At 43.3% G+C, this 14,262-nt stretch overlaps 2 protein-coding genes across 12 annotated transcripts in view; one reads left to right on the plus strand and one right to left on the minus strand.

Annotated features, from left to right (window-relative positions):
* Positions 1–2,352, plus strand: part of LOC109631575 (cytoplasmic dynein 1 intermediate chain 1) — a 53,192-nt gene extending 50,840 nt beyond the window's left edge. For 8 of the 10 annotated variants that reach the window (XM_069516930.1, XM_069516931.1, XM_069516928.1 and 5 more), the window contains exon 18: positions 1,563–2,351. In XM_069516930.1, coding sequence (XP_069373031.1) covers positions 1,563–1,673 — 111 coding nt within the window. In that variant the 3' untranslated portion in view covers positions 1,674–2,351. Of the gene's footprint in view, positions 1–1,562 lie in introns of all 10 variants that reach the window. The other 2 variants (XM_069516933.1, XM_069516932.1) reach the window with 1 other exon arrangement.
* Positions 2,353–2,668: 316 nt separating this feature from the next.
* LOC109631576 (electrogenic aspartate/glutamate antiporter SLC25A13, mitochondrial) overlaps positions 2,669–14,262 on the minus strand; it is a 45,063-nt gene continuing 33,469 nt past the window's right edge. The window contains exons 14-18 of one of the 2 annotated variants that reach the window (XM_069516921.1): positions 12,252–12,392; positions 8,288–8,426; positions 4,743–4,901; positions 4,402–4,492; positions 2,669–3,490 (exon numbers count right to left, since the gene is read on the minus strand). In XM_069516921.1, coding sequence (XP_069373022.1) covers positions 3,301–3,490; positions 4,402–4,492; positions 4,743–4,901; positions 8,288–8,426; positions 12,252–12,392 — 720 coding nt within the window. In that variant the 3' untranslated portion in view covers positions 2,669–3,300. Of the gene's footprint in view, positions 3,491–4,401; positions 4,493–4,742; positions 4,902–6,822; positions 7,179–8,287; positions 8,427–12,251; positions 12,393–14,262 lie in introns of those variants that run through there. The other variant, XM_069516922.1, reaches the window with a different exon arrangement.

Genomic DNA, 14,262 nt, shown 5'->3' on the forward strand with positions numbered 1-14,262 from the left:
CAACAGTTTTAGGTCTTGTCAGCCTGTATGTTTACTCAACTGACAGCATTGCCATTGGACGTATGTGATTTTTTTTTTCCTCTCTCCTGCATCCCTGTAAAACAGCCTCCACATGACTTGGCCATCGCCACAAAAGCGGCCAACCTCCCTGCCTGAGCCCGTTTCGCTCTCTCATGGTCGGAGGGCTCTGGTCAGGATCCCCATGTGAGAGGAGCGTTGGGCTAGCAGCTCGGCTAATTTTAGTTTCTGGAAGAGAGGCTCAGCTGAGCCGGTGGCCTCCACGCTGGGTGGATGGTAGCGGAGAGTCAGAAGTGAAGCGGGGTTGAAAGGTTTTATGGCTCCAAAAGAGGGCGTGTGTTTGTGGCGGTGGCGATGGGGGTATTTTCTTCACTACTAACCCCCGCTACAGGGCTAAAACTAGGAACAGCGTGTGCAGAAAAAATAGAGATGCCTGCAATTCCATCCAGGAAAATCGAAATATATACTTTTAATTCAGTATTATTTACTCAGTGCACATTAGTTTTAGGTCATTTATGCGGTGGGTTTAGGAATGTTTTGATTAGACCTCTGCTTCAGATCGGATCAGGGTCGTCTGATGATGTTGATGACATGACAGTGTTTCTTACACATTGGAGCCTCTGGTCTGTTAAAACACTGCTGGTGCTGACGTCGCTCCGGCACCGGGCAGACGATGCTCTGGCAGAGCCCCCTGCTGCGGTCAACCCGGCTCTGTGGGGGGTTGGAGGGAAGTGGGAGGAGGGGGGGTCAAAATGGCTGCCTCCTCCCTCCTCCTGGTTCCTGTTTAATTACAGCCTGGCCGTGCAGAGTGGTTGCAGACAGCCTGGGTGGCGGCCGCGGCTTCTGTCCCACTCGCTCTGACTCCCATAGTGCTCGGCTCTTAGACACTTAGAGCAATGACGTTCAGTCTGACTAGTCCTTCATTAGCGCTATGGTCTCTGCAGCTCATGCAGATTTTTCAGCCATGCTAGCAGCCCGGCTCGAGGGATGATGTTGTCGCTCTGCGGAGCCTCACTGCTGATGCAGTGAAGCCCTGATGCCAAACACTGCAGAGCAGTTAATGATACTAAGCAATATACGATTTTACAAGTCTAGGAGATGATCATTGCGTCAGCTATTTTCTTTGTTGTTGCATCAATTTAAACAGTTAACGTTATAAAATGTATCTACCAGGAATGTGCACTTGCATGAGTTTGACTGGACAACACAGTTTGTTGCCAGAACACATTGCATTGTGGGAGAATTTGAGCCTGTTTCAGCCTGGGGCCCTCACATTTTGGTTGATATTCTTTCATTGTGACAATAATATCTAGAATGTGACTCAGTAGCATATCTCCAAGACCCAACAGTACCCTTACGATATTTAAATTCACTAGATCCAGATTTTTATTTGGTTCTGCACCAAATTGCGCATTTCATTACAAGCAGTGACATTTGTTCTATAACCAAGCAATCATCCAGGTGTGATTCCCTACATTACCACACAGATGTTTCCAACCAGTGCTTGATGCCACTTACCTGTGTTCCTGTGATGCTTCTTTCAGCTGACTGTGGCCCACACAGACGACTGGGGGCGCTTCGCCCGCACCCTGATGGAGATCCGTGCCAACCGGGCAGACGCCGAGGAGGAGGGTCCTATGGAGCTGGCTTCATAGGAGTGAACTCTGACCAAAGCGCAGCAAATCAGAGACCTGCTTCTATTGGTGTCACTGTAGCATGTGCTTCTCACTTCGTTTAATCTGGTCTCTCCACCTTTGTCTTCATGTTCCCGTCTGCTCCACACAAAGGCTTTTATTGTATCGTTGCATTTGCTATCCTGTAAATGCAAACTGTCTATAATGGGTAAACTGTTGATCTCCACACTTATTTATACGTTTTACGACTTAAGGTGACATGTGGCTTGCGGCTGGTGAGCCTGCAGTATTTTACAAAGTGGCAGTCTTATAGCCTTATGAAGATGTGTGTACTGTAACGACGCTTTGCACTAATGTGAAAATAAAGCAGGGTCCATAGACTAGTCATGTATTGTTTACAAAATGTCACGTTCACTTTCTGTTGTGCTTCTCTCTCTCTCCGTATCGAGCCTGCATGCGACACATTCCTGAAATATTCCAGATGCGTAAATACGGAGTTAGTGTGGTGACGTTTTCACGCGTTGTGGCTGCTTTGTGTCAGAAACAGAATCGCGTGTGGCTCGAGCACTTTTTCTCTTTTCTCCTGAATGAGATGTAAATTATTTCATGAACTGTGAGTTAACAAGAGGTGCAGTATGTTGTAACGCAGAGTGCTCGCTGTGAAACTGCTATGTTTACCATTAAAGCATAGCTGAGGTACTCATGTCGTTCTTTGTTCATTCAAATCATAGACTGTCATAGACAACGTATCTCCACCTCCTTCCACTATCCAGCCAACAAAGCCAAAATGTCCCCGATGCGAACGCCATCTTGCCGCAATGATGTCATTTGGAGACAGATTCCGCACATCTTGTCCCATCCACTCACTGCAGGAAGCAGGGTTTATGACCTATACTGGAACCCGCCAACAGGGGGTGATGAAGGCACTTTGGCTTCACTTTTGGGAACTATCATGTCATCTCTATATACGGTCAGCAGCTCAAACAATGTGAAAGAAAACTCCAGCAGATGTTCAATTTACTAATATAAGTTTGTCTTTACTCACATGTTGCTGCCATACGTACAGTAAGGCACGTTTATTATTACTCACCATATATAACTCCTACTTTCTCTGCACTGCTCAGTTTGAAATACTCCTGACACTCTACAGCGGTGCAGCTGGTGCCAGCTCTCTCTCTCTCTCTCTCTCTCTCTCAGATATTTACACATCTGTACACGTTTAGACTTGAAACCAAACATCTCACAACAGTAAACATTGTGTACATCACACTCTTTACATTCTACTTTCTGGTCAAATTCTTCAAGATACATTCAATCAAATGTGCAACTCAGGACCAAAAGAACCGTATAGATATGAAAATATGTCTTTGTATATCTCATATACACAAGTGCCACATGTTTGATCATATGAGGAATGTGCTTTTGAATAGAAAGCAACAATATGAAGACACTGGAAAAAGCTGCAACTGTTTGTAGTTATTGATACTATTGTCCAAAGCAGTTAAGTTATATTTAAACCTCTTTCAATTAAATATATATTTTCCACAAAACAATAAATAACTTTAAATTAGTGACTTAAAATACTATGAACAAAATATTTGAGCCCTCTCTTTAACTCACCCCCCCTCCCACTCGTCAACTGACAAACTCAAGGGGCGTCAGCAGGGGCTGCTGCTTCTGCTGCTGCTGCCACAGTGTAGCGTGGGAGATGGAGTCCAAACTTGCTTTCAATGCCAGCGAACGTGGCCACGGCCAACCTGAAGCCTCCGATGTGGTCGGGGTTGGGCGCCGGCAGGCTGATCCGAGACTTCGGGGTGGGCTCCAAGCCAGCCGGCTTTCTGTGGTGAGGAGGTGGGGTAGAGGGGTGCGGAGGAAGAAGCCAGGGGAACAGTGAAACAGACAGAGCAAAAAGGCAATGAGCGAAAACTGTTCAACAACATACTCATGGTGAAAGAGGTCATTTGAACCAAACAGCGAAAGTGAGTGTGCACATTCAGGAGTTTTATTGTCTTTTTAATTAAATCTCAAATTACATTGATCCCATTAAGTAAACATCTTAATAGAAAATCAAAAGTGGAAATTTGTTCCTTCAAGCTGTAGTGAATTCAGTGAATGTTCTGATCAGCTGCCAACATGTCACGGACACATGAAGCCGCTCCAAACCGCTGCACTGAATATTCACTGGATCTGCAGTTGATTTTGTTTCACTCTAAACCCTCTGGGAGAAAAAAGCAGCTTCATGTAAACGTAATGAGCCGTCCAGCCTGAACATGCATGTGCATCGTGGCCCCAGCTGCCTGTTAAAAGCAGCATTTTCTTAGTCATTTTTTGAGAAGTGCACCGCCTCTCGTTCCCCCGCCGCTCCTTTTTAACGGGAGAGAACCAGCAAATTATTCCTGAGAGTGACCTATTTTCAGGAGGAAAATGAGCTTGTTTCAGTCCCAGAAGTGGCAAGAGCACATGTACAAGTCAAATGGGAGCTGTCTGCCCTGATCACGGGGCGGTAAAAACTCAAATTTGAGAAAATTGTCACATCCAGATCTTTGAGTGAGGGCTTCCGTCTGTCAGCTCATGTGCTTGGAAATTATTTTGGCCTGAAGGCATTTCGTTTTCTCCTCTGGCAGAGGAGGGGAAGACACGCACCGAGAGCAGCTACTGACCGCAGAACGAACCCTGCTGCTCAAGGTGGTTTGATAACGAGATGAACTGATGGACATGGCGTATTAGTGACGCAGAAAGAGAGACTCACTGTCCACCAAAGTCGATGTAGAACCAGCGTTGCAGGAGTTCATAGGTTACCAGAGTCACTCCGAACTGAGGCGAGGACCGAAACACTCGTGCTGCAGGAGCAAGTGAGAAAAGACTTGAATCAAGTTCACAGTATCATAATCTACACAAGTACATGTACACGTAAAGTGTCATTTTGTGAGTAAATGATAATGATTGAGGGTACCTGAGATGAGATTATTTATATTTTTCATTATACGTTTCCTCATATTATTTATGGCGAGATTTTAGTTAGAAAATCTGGAAATAAAACTTTGAAAGTCACGTTCACTACAGCTCTTCTTTTTGACTTCATCATTGTACCTCCAGCTCCTTTCCAGAAAGCACGGGGCCCCTCTTCTCTGAGGATCTTCCAGAAGCAGTCCACCAGGCCGCTGTAGGTGGTCTGACCGGCACGTGCCGCCACCTGTAGCCTGGTCTTGATCACGTCTGCTGGGGTCACCAGAGAGGCTGCTGGCATGCCTGGAAAGAGAAAAAAATACAAGAGCTGTTGAGTCGCATGATTTTTTCCCCCCTTTTCTTAACAGTTGGATGTGTTTGATTCTAAATAGAGCACATATTTAAAATCAGCCCCAACCAAATGAGATGATTTGTAGGAAGCAGCCATCAGCGTCTGGCTGAGATCTTGCATATCGTCCTAATAGCGTCTGATAGAGTGGTTTTAACGTTCTTTGTTCCCTCTTTTAAAACACCTAATCTTAGAGCTTGACCATCCTGCTGCAAGTTGGCTGCATACATACACTGTATACAAGTAGGGGCCAATTTCCATCAGTTCACCATCAACCAATCCATATTACCAGCAAGGCCATTATTTAATCTCTACCTTTTTTCTTCCTTTCCTCCCTTTCCCACCCTTTTTACAGCTTTTTGAAAGGGGCCAGACAATAGACGGTAATGACGGCAATGCACACTGTGCCACACGTACCACTGAAAGTGACTGGCTGACTAAAGGGAGTGACTCTACCCCCCCAACACACACACACACACACACACACACACACACACACACTCACACACTCCAGCCACTTCAGCCATGAATGTGCTCAATCATTGATGGCTTGGTCATTACCATCAACTGCCCTCTTGACAATTTACACTGACTTCTTGGTATTTGTAACAGCCAAACGAGCTATTCAGCGAGCCTGATCAACTCAGCGGAGACTGACCACCTGCCCTGAACTGAGGAGAGGAGAGGGGACGAGACAAGAGGAGACGAGATGAGGACATGTGGGGCAGAATTATTAATAGAAACAAGTGATCGGAAGATGTAAAAACTCTGACCTTATTGAAAATTTCATCCAAATCGTACGTATTTTTGTTTTGTTTGCCTGAGAATGGACCCTTTATATTTAAATACTTTATATTTACCTCGGGAGTGGATCCTCTCTATGGAGGCCGCCATGTTTTTTTACTGTAGTCCAAACTGGACAAACTAAACACCTTTTGAGTTTTTATGACAACTGAAGGCTACCACAGGTTCTTTTTCATGTTTGGTCAGGAGTATTCAGCTGCAACATGCAAGTTCACCACTAGATGTCACTAAATTCTACACACTGAACCTTAAACATTGACAGAAAATCGAGGAACTAAATGTTGAAACGTAATGATTGAACGATCACAAAAATAGTTGCAGATTAGTTTTCTGTCAATTGACTCATCAATAAAATAACAGTTTCACTTGTATTTGACGAGAATAAGAATATTATTTTAATATAGTTAAAAATAATGGGTTGACCAAAAATAAATCATCAGATAACTCATTCTCATCAATATTCATTCTTCATTCTTTCTCACAACCCATAATACAACCAAAAACTCCCTCCATTACTCACATTTGCAATTAAAGAGCTAATGTCACGCGGAGATGTCCAACACTGTTCTTCACAGAGCAGAGTATTGCCTCACTAAATAATGCTGTGCAAACTGAGCGTGTAATTCAATTTCCTGCGCTGCCTGTAAAAGACTAATTGCCAGAATGCTGCAACCGCTGATAAATATATACGTGACAGAAGGATGATAAACGTGTCGCAGTAATGAAAAAAATAAAGAAATCATGAGGCTCCTCTCTGCTCGGAGTCTGTTGGCCGTGGCTACCAGTCTTGTGGTGAGAAACCGGAGTAAAAATGGAGGAGGGACGCTGGATTTATGAGTTTTCCGTGTTGTGCTGTGCGCTTTTGCGTCAAGAGGCGAGTGCTGCTGACACATCTCGGAGGACTCAAAACAAATATTGAGTCTTTCATGCAAATGTTGTAAAGCTTCTTAACTTGGCCTGAGAGCATTGGGCTGTTATTAGTGTTTTCTTAAGGATAAATCCAATATTAAGACTCGGCTTTGGATGGATCATATTTTCATGCAGAGGATAAAGTTGTTAATTCATTGGATGTTTTGGTCTCCTTGTTCACTGCACTAAACTGAAGCGTATACAGATTGGACTGTATACATGCATGCAGTGTGGACATGTATAAAGTATGCACAAGCATGTTTGTGCAGGGGTGTGTGCTTTCTTTACATGCCTGTGTATGTGCATGTACAATATATTAGGGTTGGAAAGACTCCCTGCCGGCCTGCTTGGCAAGCATGTGAGGCGCTTCCCTGCAGCGGAGCTCCAAAACCCCAGTCCCCAATCACCGAGCAGCGTTCTAATTAGCAGCTACCGCCATGGAGCCTGTGGTCAGAGGCTGCCTGGCTTTCAGACTTCGGGCTCCGCTACTGTTACTGTGACTGCAGGCTTGTGGAGGTCTAAGGAGAAAGCACAGGGAGACCTGCTTTGCAGACTTTGCATACAACTTGTCAGTGCCAAAGATTGTATTTAATTAAGTTCTCGGCTCTGCACATTGTGTCAGTGATTGAAGCTGACATTTCTGTCTCAATGTGGATTTACAGATATTTATATAAAAATATATTTTCAAGAAAGTCATGTGGACACTCTACAAGGCAAAGTTATTAAAATGAAACATGGGATTATGTTGACTCTAAACAAGCTACCAAGAATAGCACTGTGTAACAACTGTTCTTGGCATCATGAGATATAACCAATAACATTTTCTTTCCTCATTCCAATATTGTTTGATTATTAATGCTCTTATCCCCACAGATTTAAAATCTATTTTCCACACTACAGAGAGTCCAGGGAGTGCTGTGCCACTTCAACGGAGACTGTGACGCTCAGTGAGAAAATGAAGCCTACTGATCGTAGAAACATCACATTTTTTAATAACATAGATAGTATTTAATTTAGGCAAAACATGATACATCTCATACAGCCAGTAACAGCCTGATAATCATAAGTGCATCTTTTTTCATCATGGACAAAGAGAATTCATCCTAAAGGAGGTTATATTATTGCCTAATCTGACAAAGCCATTCATATTTTCTGAATCATTCTGCACATTGGACTGTTTCAGGTTTAATGCTACCTGCAAGAATCCAATTATAATTAGCATATGTTCCTATAGACTCCCTGCATAGAGCAACCTGTAGTACAGAAATTAATAATGTTTACTTGTCTTCTCGGGTCTAAAGATTACCAGAATATAAACCAAGGAATATTTACTTTTAATATTTTATGAATTGACAATTATGTGATTATACATAAACTGTGTGTATATATTTGCAGCAGGTTTATGTGAAAACTACTGATTTTCATATAATTTTGTGAAGGAAGGAAAAGCCCATGAAGTTCTGAAGTGCATCTGGTAAACAGGCGAATCCAGGTAAACTTTTAACTTTTTTGAGATGGGGTGTTAGGAGGTATGAGCTCTATGACCACTCTTTTTTAAGGATAAGGAAAGCATGAATTTGCCCTTGCCAGCTAGTGTAGCGAGGCAGTAAAGATGAAAGCTTTTTACCTGCCAGAGCTCCAGCAAACAGCATCTTGGCTGGCCCTATCCTCCCATCCTCCTCAGTGAGGTAAGCCTTGATGTGAGCGTAAGAGGGGAAGTAGATGGCTGAAAAGGGGATGTCCCGCAGAAAACAAGCCTTGGAACCCTGAAGACAGAGAAGCAGAGGTATGTCAGTTCATCATATCTGATTTGGAAGTGAAATCAGCAGAAAGGGGAGCAGAGAAACAGTGATGGAGGTTGGGGGGATTCAAAGCCTTGACTTCAGGCTCTGAGCTCTGAAGTTGTTTTTTCTGATGTGAAACCATCAACATCACAAACCAGATATTCAAGCATTAACTATTTCCAAAAGTCTGCTGGATGGATCTTATATAACAGAGTGAACTATTGATCAGAACATGCAACAGAAATCACGTCTCTCCATAAGCAAACATTGTGCGTTGTCAATTGCAGGTGAGGGAGAGGAGACGGCTCCAAAAGCAAAGCTGACAGGAGGGAAAAAAAAAAAAAAGAGTGTGAAAAGCAGAGGAAGACAGACTGGCTGAGGAAGATGGCTCCTCGTCTGCCACAGTAAACAACACTGTATCATCAAGACTATTGAGTTTCCTGCTGTATTTCAAGCCTGTTGGCACGCTGCCACCGTCTTGATACAGCGAGTACAGTCAACAGAAAGCGTTTAATGAGCTGGGCAGGGTCTCGTTTTGGACAGGCTTCATTTAACTCCTAAGGATAATCCTTTGGTTCCTCTACACACACAGAGAGAGAGAGACAGAGCGAGAGAGAAGGAGGATTGGCAGATACCTGGGCTATCTCTTTCTCTATCCTCTGGCACTTCTTGTCTGCCTGTCCCTCCTGCTCACTGACCGGGGCCCGAGCAGCTGCTGAAAGCTGGGAGATTCTATCGAGGTGGGACAGACAAGCAAGCGTCACAGCGACTGAGAGAAGAGGCACTTGCTGAGCAGCTCCATAGAGTATTAGAATCCTTTTGCACCAAGATGAAATTATTTTGTTGAGTAAGAATGTGCTAAAATGCCTCTGATGTACTTCTACGTGCAAGTGAACTTTATGTATGGTGACTTTAAATATTTTAAACATCCTCTGGATCCATATTCGTACAATGACAGTTTCCACCCTGCAAGGAATGGTGGCGCTAGTGCGTTAGCCACCCTACCAACCGGTAGCTCCACCAGCAGAGGGTGAGCGTCAGGATAATTACCCTGACAAAGGCAGCTCTGTGCCTGGGTGCAGCCCCTCCGGAGCCAGCCCGTCTGGGGCTTGCAGGCTTGAGCTCGTCTCCTCCCCACCTCCCCGCCACCACCAACACCGCTACTGCTTTCTCAATGTACTTTGTCTCCTCTCTGCGCATAGACCAGCAGATGAATGCAATGAAGCGTGTGCATGAGCGTGCACGCACTGACACACACACTCCTACATAGTCATAAATAGCTGTGAGTGAGCACACAAACACACCGCCACAGGAACAGGTAGGCAGGTAGACGCAGACAAGAGGAGGCTCCACATTCTTTTACAGCCTCGTTAACAGAAGCAAAGCTTTACATGGAATTTGTATGACCAGTGTTAACACAACCTCCACAGATACTCCAGGAAAACATCAATCAATAAGTGTTCAATGTCAAAATCAAAAATCTGACTTTTCAAATTGAAGTCCTGATTAAGGACGGCTTCATTGAAAAACTTTTTACCACTTGGGAATTTGACAAAGTGTCATCATCTAACTTAAGCAAAACGGGTCAAATTAACACAACCGCAGGTACGAGTGTGACATTTTCAAAGTTGATTGTGTTTACAGTCGGAGCAGAATCTCTCCTGCCAAGCTCCATCAGCACTTATTTTTGTAATTAAATTAGGCTCTGTTTCACCCTGAGGGCTAATGTCCCTGTGTAGCCCGTTAAGCCGCTAATATTAGTGGTAGCCACTGATTCCTACAGCTCTTCAGTCGTTAGTAGTTTTTTTTTTTAAACACTGTGGCTGTGGACCGCACTGGTAAAAACAGACTGATGTTAGGAGTCACAATATTTATTAGGAAAATGATTATGAAAATACAGGAAATAGGCTTTAAAAAAACGCAACAACACAACAATATTGCCACATTAGTGTGACACTGTAATCTTTCACGCTTGCTTTACTATGTGTTGGTGCATAATATCACACAGGCCTAATATGTTCAAACAGTGCACTGTAATTTTTAGTCCTGTGCCAATGAAAAATACCAATTATGGCAATTAAGGTTAAATACAGCTTTTAGCATAAATTGTGCCTTTTCTCGTTCTTGAAGAGAAGATCGTGTGGAATTGTTGATTTAAATGATAGCTGATGTAGGGTAAGGTAATATGTTTGATTGTACAATAGTTAATAGAAAAATCACATATAATTTAGTCACAACAGTAATGAGAAATAATGGAGTGTTGTGAAGTTGATAAAAATACAATAGAAAGGATACTGGACGTCTAGATTTAATCTGATGATTAATTTAACTTGGATTTATGGTTATATATATATATATATATATATATATATATATATAATAACAATCTGTGCTTCTTAGCTTAGCAAAGAAAAGAACTGGTGCTCTCCAGAGTACAGTGTTTAGTTCTTCTATCATTATCTTGGTCAATGTTCAATATTTCATTGAAATTTCACAGTCTTACATTTTAACTGCTGAGAATCAATGTTTTAAACCATGTCAGCAGCAGACAGCCCTCTCCATTGCTGCCCTCTCTCTTAAGAACTCTCTCTCCAAACTAATAAGAAACTGCACCAATTCTGGCGGTTGTGGCTCAGGAGGTAAAGCTGGTTGTCCACTAACCAGAAAGTCTGTGATTAGATACCATTCGTGCTGCAAAGTGTCCTGGGGCAAAACACTGAACCGCAATTTCCTCCTGATGGCTGTTCAGGCGGTGTGTGTGAGTGATGTACTGATGCACTGTATGAATGTGTGTGTGAATGGGCAAATGGCTATTAATATTATTATTATCACTCACAGATATCAGCTCCCAAAACATGTCAGATTTTTTTCATTCAGATCAATCAACTCTAGGAAAATGGTGAAAAGAATCTCACAATGTTAAAAAAATTCCTGGATGTGCAGCCTGATCCAGATCCACAAAAAACATTTGGTTCCTCCCTGACCCATATACTAGATCCATTCACAGAGTTTTGTGAAAATCCATTCAGTTGTTTTTGTGTAATCTTGCTGCAAACAAACAAACAGAGAGACATGACCACCATGTCTGTATGGTGAGAGCAGCTGTTTTCTACAGGCAGCAGTGTGAGCCATGACAGTGCCCACACTACACTGGAATCCTACAACGGTTAGTAGCCAAAGTTCAACTAAAGTGAACACTGAGTTCCAAAATATGTGTGTGTACAGTGGGATCCTGGGATATTTGATGGGCGGCAACTGTTGCGGCAGTGACAAAACATTTTCTTGGGCACTTTCAGTCTGTAAAAGACAGTGACAGCAGAGTGATGACAGAAAATAGGGTATTCCATTTAGGAACATGGAGTCCCTTCTCTCTGCAACAAACAGTTATAATTTTACAACAGAGAAAATTGCAGGAATAGTTTATTTTGTGCATCTCTGAATTGCGCCAATGACATAACTCTACTCTCTGATTTTAAAAAGGACGTGAGCAAAAAATCTCAAGCACATATAGTGGACAAAGTTTCAACGCTATTGTCATCTAAAATTCAACTGAATACACATTACAGATTATCTCCAATTTTCCGCCTAAAATTCAGTCTTACTGAATATAGGTTTTAAAAAATGTTTATTAGTTAAAATTCTGGTGCAACCATATCACATCAAACTAAATCACACGTTCCAGTCCTGTAGGTAGAAAATGTCGATCAGAAATAGGGTCACCCAGCAGGTATTACAACACAGGGGAAAACAGCTCCAGTTGCATTGTGTGTGTGATGATCTTTACGTGACCTCAACAATGGTTCCCACCTTGTAAAGTCCAAAAAAGCCCAGGTCCCTGATGACTGACAGGGCGCTGACTCTTGGCCCCGTGGTGATCTCTCCTGCCACCTGCAGACGAATCTTCACTATCTCCAGAGGGTTGGTGAAGATCACCTGAGAGCCTCCGGCCTGGAGGAACACAAAGACCAAAAGAAAGAAATCAACAGAATGAAGGATTGTATTACGATAAACTGGCTGCTGCAAATTACACCCACTTTAAATGTTAATATTGTCTGTGTATTTCAATGTGACATTTGATGTTTTCTGCTGAAGACTTTTTTTCATCCCAATAAAACCACTATGACACCATCAGGAGAGAAACAGTTTCTGATACCGAGCTTGTACACACACTCGCAGCGAGTGATGTAATTTATCAATAGTGCTGCCTCAGCAACCAGCTGCACAACAAACATGTGGAGACGAGGAGAGTCCAGGAGTGTGCCGGGAAATCCAGCTGATGCAGCCGAGTCTTTCAGCTGTTTGTCTTCCTCACCCGGACCCAGCAGGGACTCTCCCACTTCCCCTTTTCCTCTCTAACCTCTCACTTTGGGCCCCTGTGCAAACCTGTACTTGTGGAGGGAGGGCAACAATACTGCAGCAAGTTCAGGCCGGTTTCTTTGCCTTGTAGGTCGGCAGAGCTTTTAAGTGTAAGAGGTAGCTGCTGTGGTAGAGCTGCGGCGAGACAACAGGTTAAATGACAGCATTTACAGAATGCTTCTAGATACTGAGAGATGTTTACGCCGATTGTAGAGTTTTTGTATTTGCAAAGTTTACTTCTTCTAACTTCTTCTCCCATCACTGTTTGTCTATTTCTGTTCCTTTTGTTGTTGTGTAACCATTGTCCCTCTCTCTCCCCCGTCACGTTCATTCTTTGACCTTCACTCAAACAATCTCCCTCATCTTTTCTAATATTTTCTCTCTCCCGCTGCGGTTGCTAGTGGTTACTGTAGCTGCACACTAAAGGGTGGAACATCGCAATTAGATAGCAATCGGTTGCCATGGCGCCACTTCTGTCTTAAATAGGCCTAGTCTGTTTGTTGTTGTTTCTCTCCTTTTCTCCCCCCTCCTTTACTCTGCCCTTTATGAATGATGGATTGTGCTTGTTGCCTCTTGCCTTTTGGCGAAGGCATCAGAGAGGAGAAGGGAGAGGCAGAGATCATAATCGTCTCATTGAAGGTGTGTGCGGCTGCTTTTTTTTGCTGCTGGAGTGTAGTGGGCTACAGCTTTCCTTCCAGATCCAGCGAGGGGCAGTGAATAGCAGGAGGGCTTCTGCTCCGAAGCTGCTACTTCTCACAGCTAACTCTTTATGACTTGTTTTATGGAAATAACCTAGCTGATTACATGCTGCCTAATAGTGTGAGCATTAAGAGGCTATTGGCTCCAGACACAAGCAGTGTTGTCTTATTCAATTGGATTCTAATGAGACTGGAGATGGAGATGTAGTGAACTCAAGGACCATAAACAACAACATTGTTCAGACAGATGAGGCGACAATTAGGTGTGAAAACAAGAGATAAAAGGGGAGTGACAATACTGGGCTTTTTTTGTGCACGTCACCGTCCTGTGTTACGACTGTGGAAAACAACTTGTCCAGTGTGAGGACGGAGATGATTAGAACAAAGAGAATCGAATGAATAAACAGAAAGAGAGCTAATGAGAGAGGGAAAGATGGTGAGACAGAAACAGAGAGAGGAGTAGTCAAAACAAGAGAACTGAGAGAAGGTCGAGGTTGAGGCAGAGAGGTTGAGGGTTGTGATTATGGAGCGATAGCGTTGGTGGATTCCCAGGTAATTACAAGGCAAGGTGAACCTTAGAAACCTGGGACGTCAGCACCTTATGCACGCATCACAGCTCCTGGCCATTTGTGTGTGTGTGTACTAGTTTTGTTACCTCTTTAAGACCTTTTCCAATATAAACACTGACCTTGTCCAGACCAGTAGACGTCATGAGGAACGAGGCTGGTCCTGTGAGGCAAAATATAATTTCTGAGGTCCTGGCT

The sequence above is a fragment of the Paralichthys olivaceus genome, chromosome 20 (genome assembly GCF_024713975.1).
Source record: "Paralichthys olivaceus isolate ysfri-2021 chromosome 20, ASM2471397v2, whole genome shotgun sequence".
NCBI lineage: Eukaryota > Metazoa > Chordata > Actinopteri > Pleuronectiformes > Paralichthyidae > Paralichthys > Paralichthys olivaceus.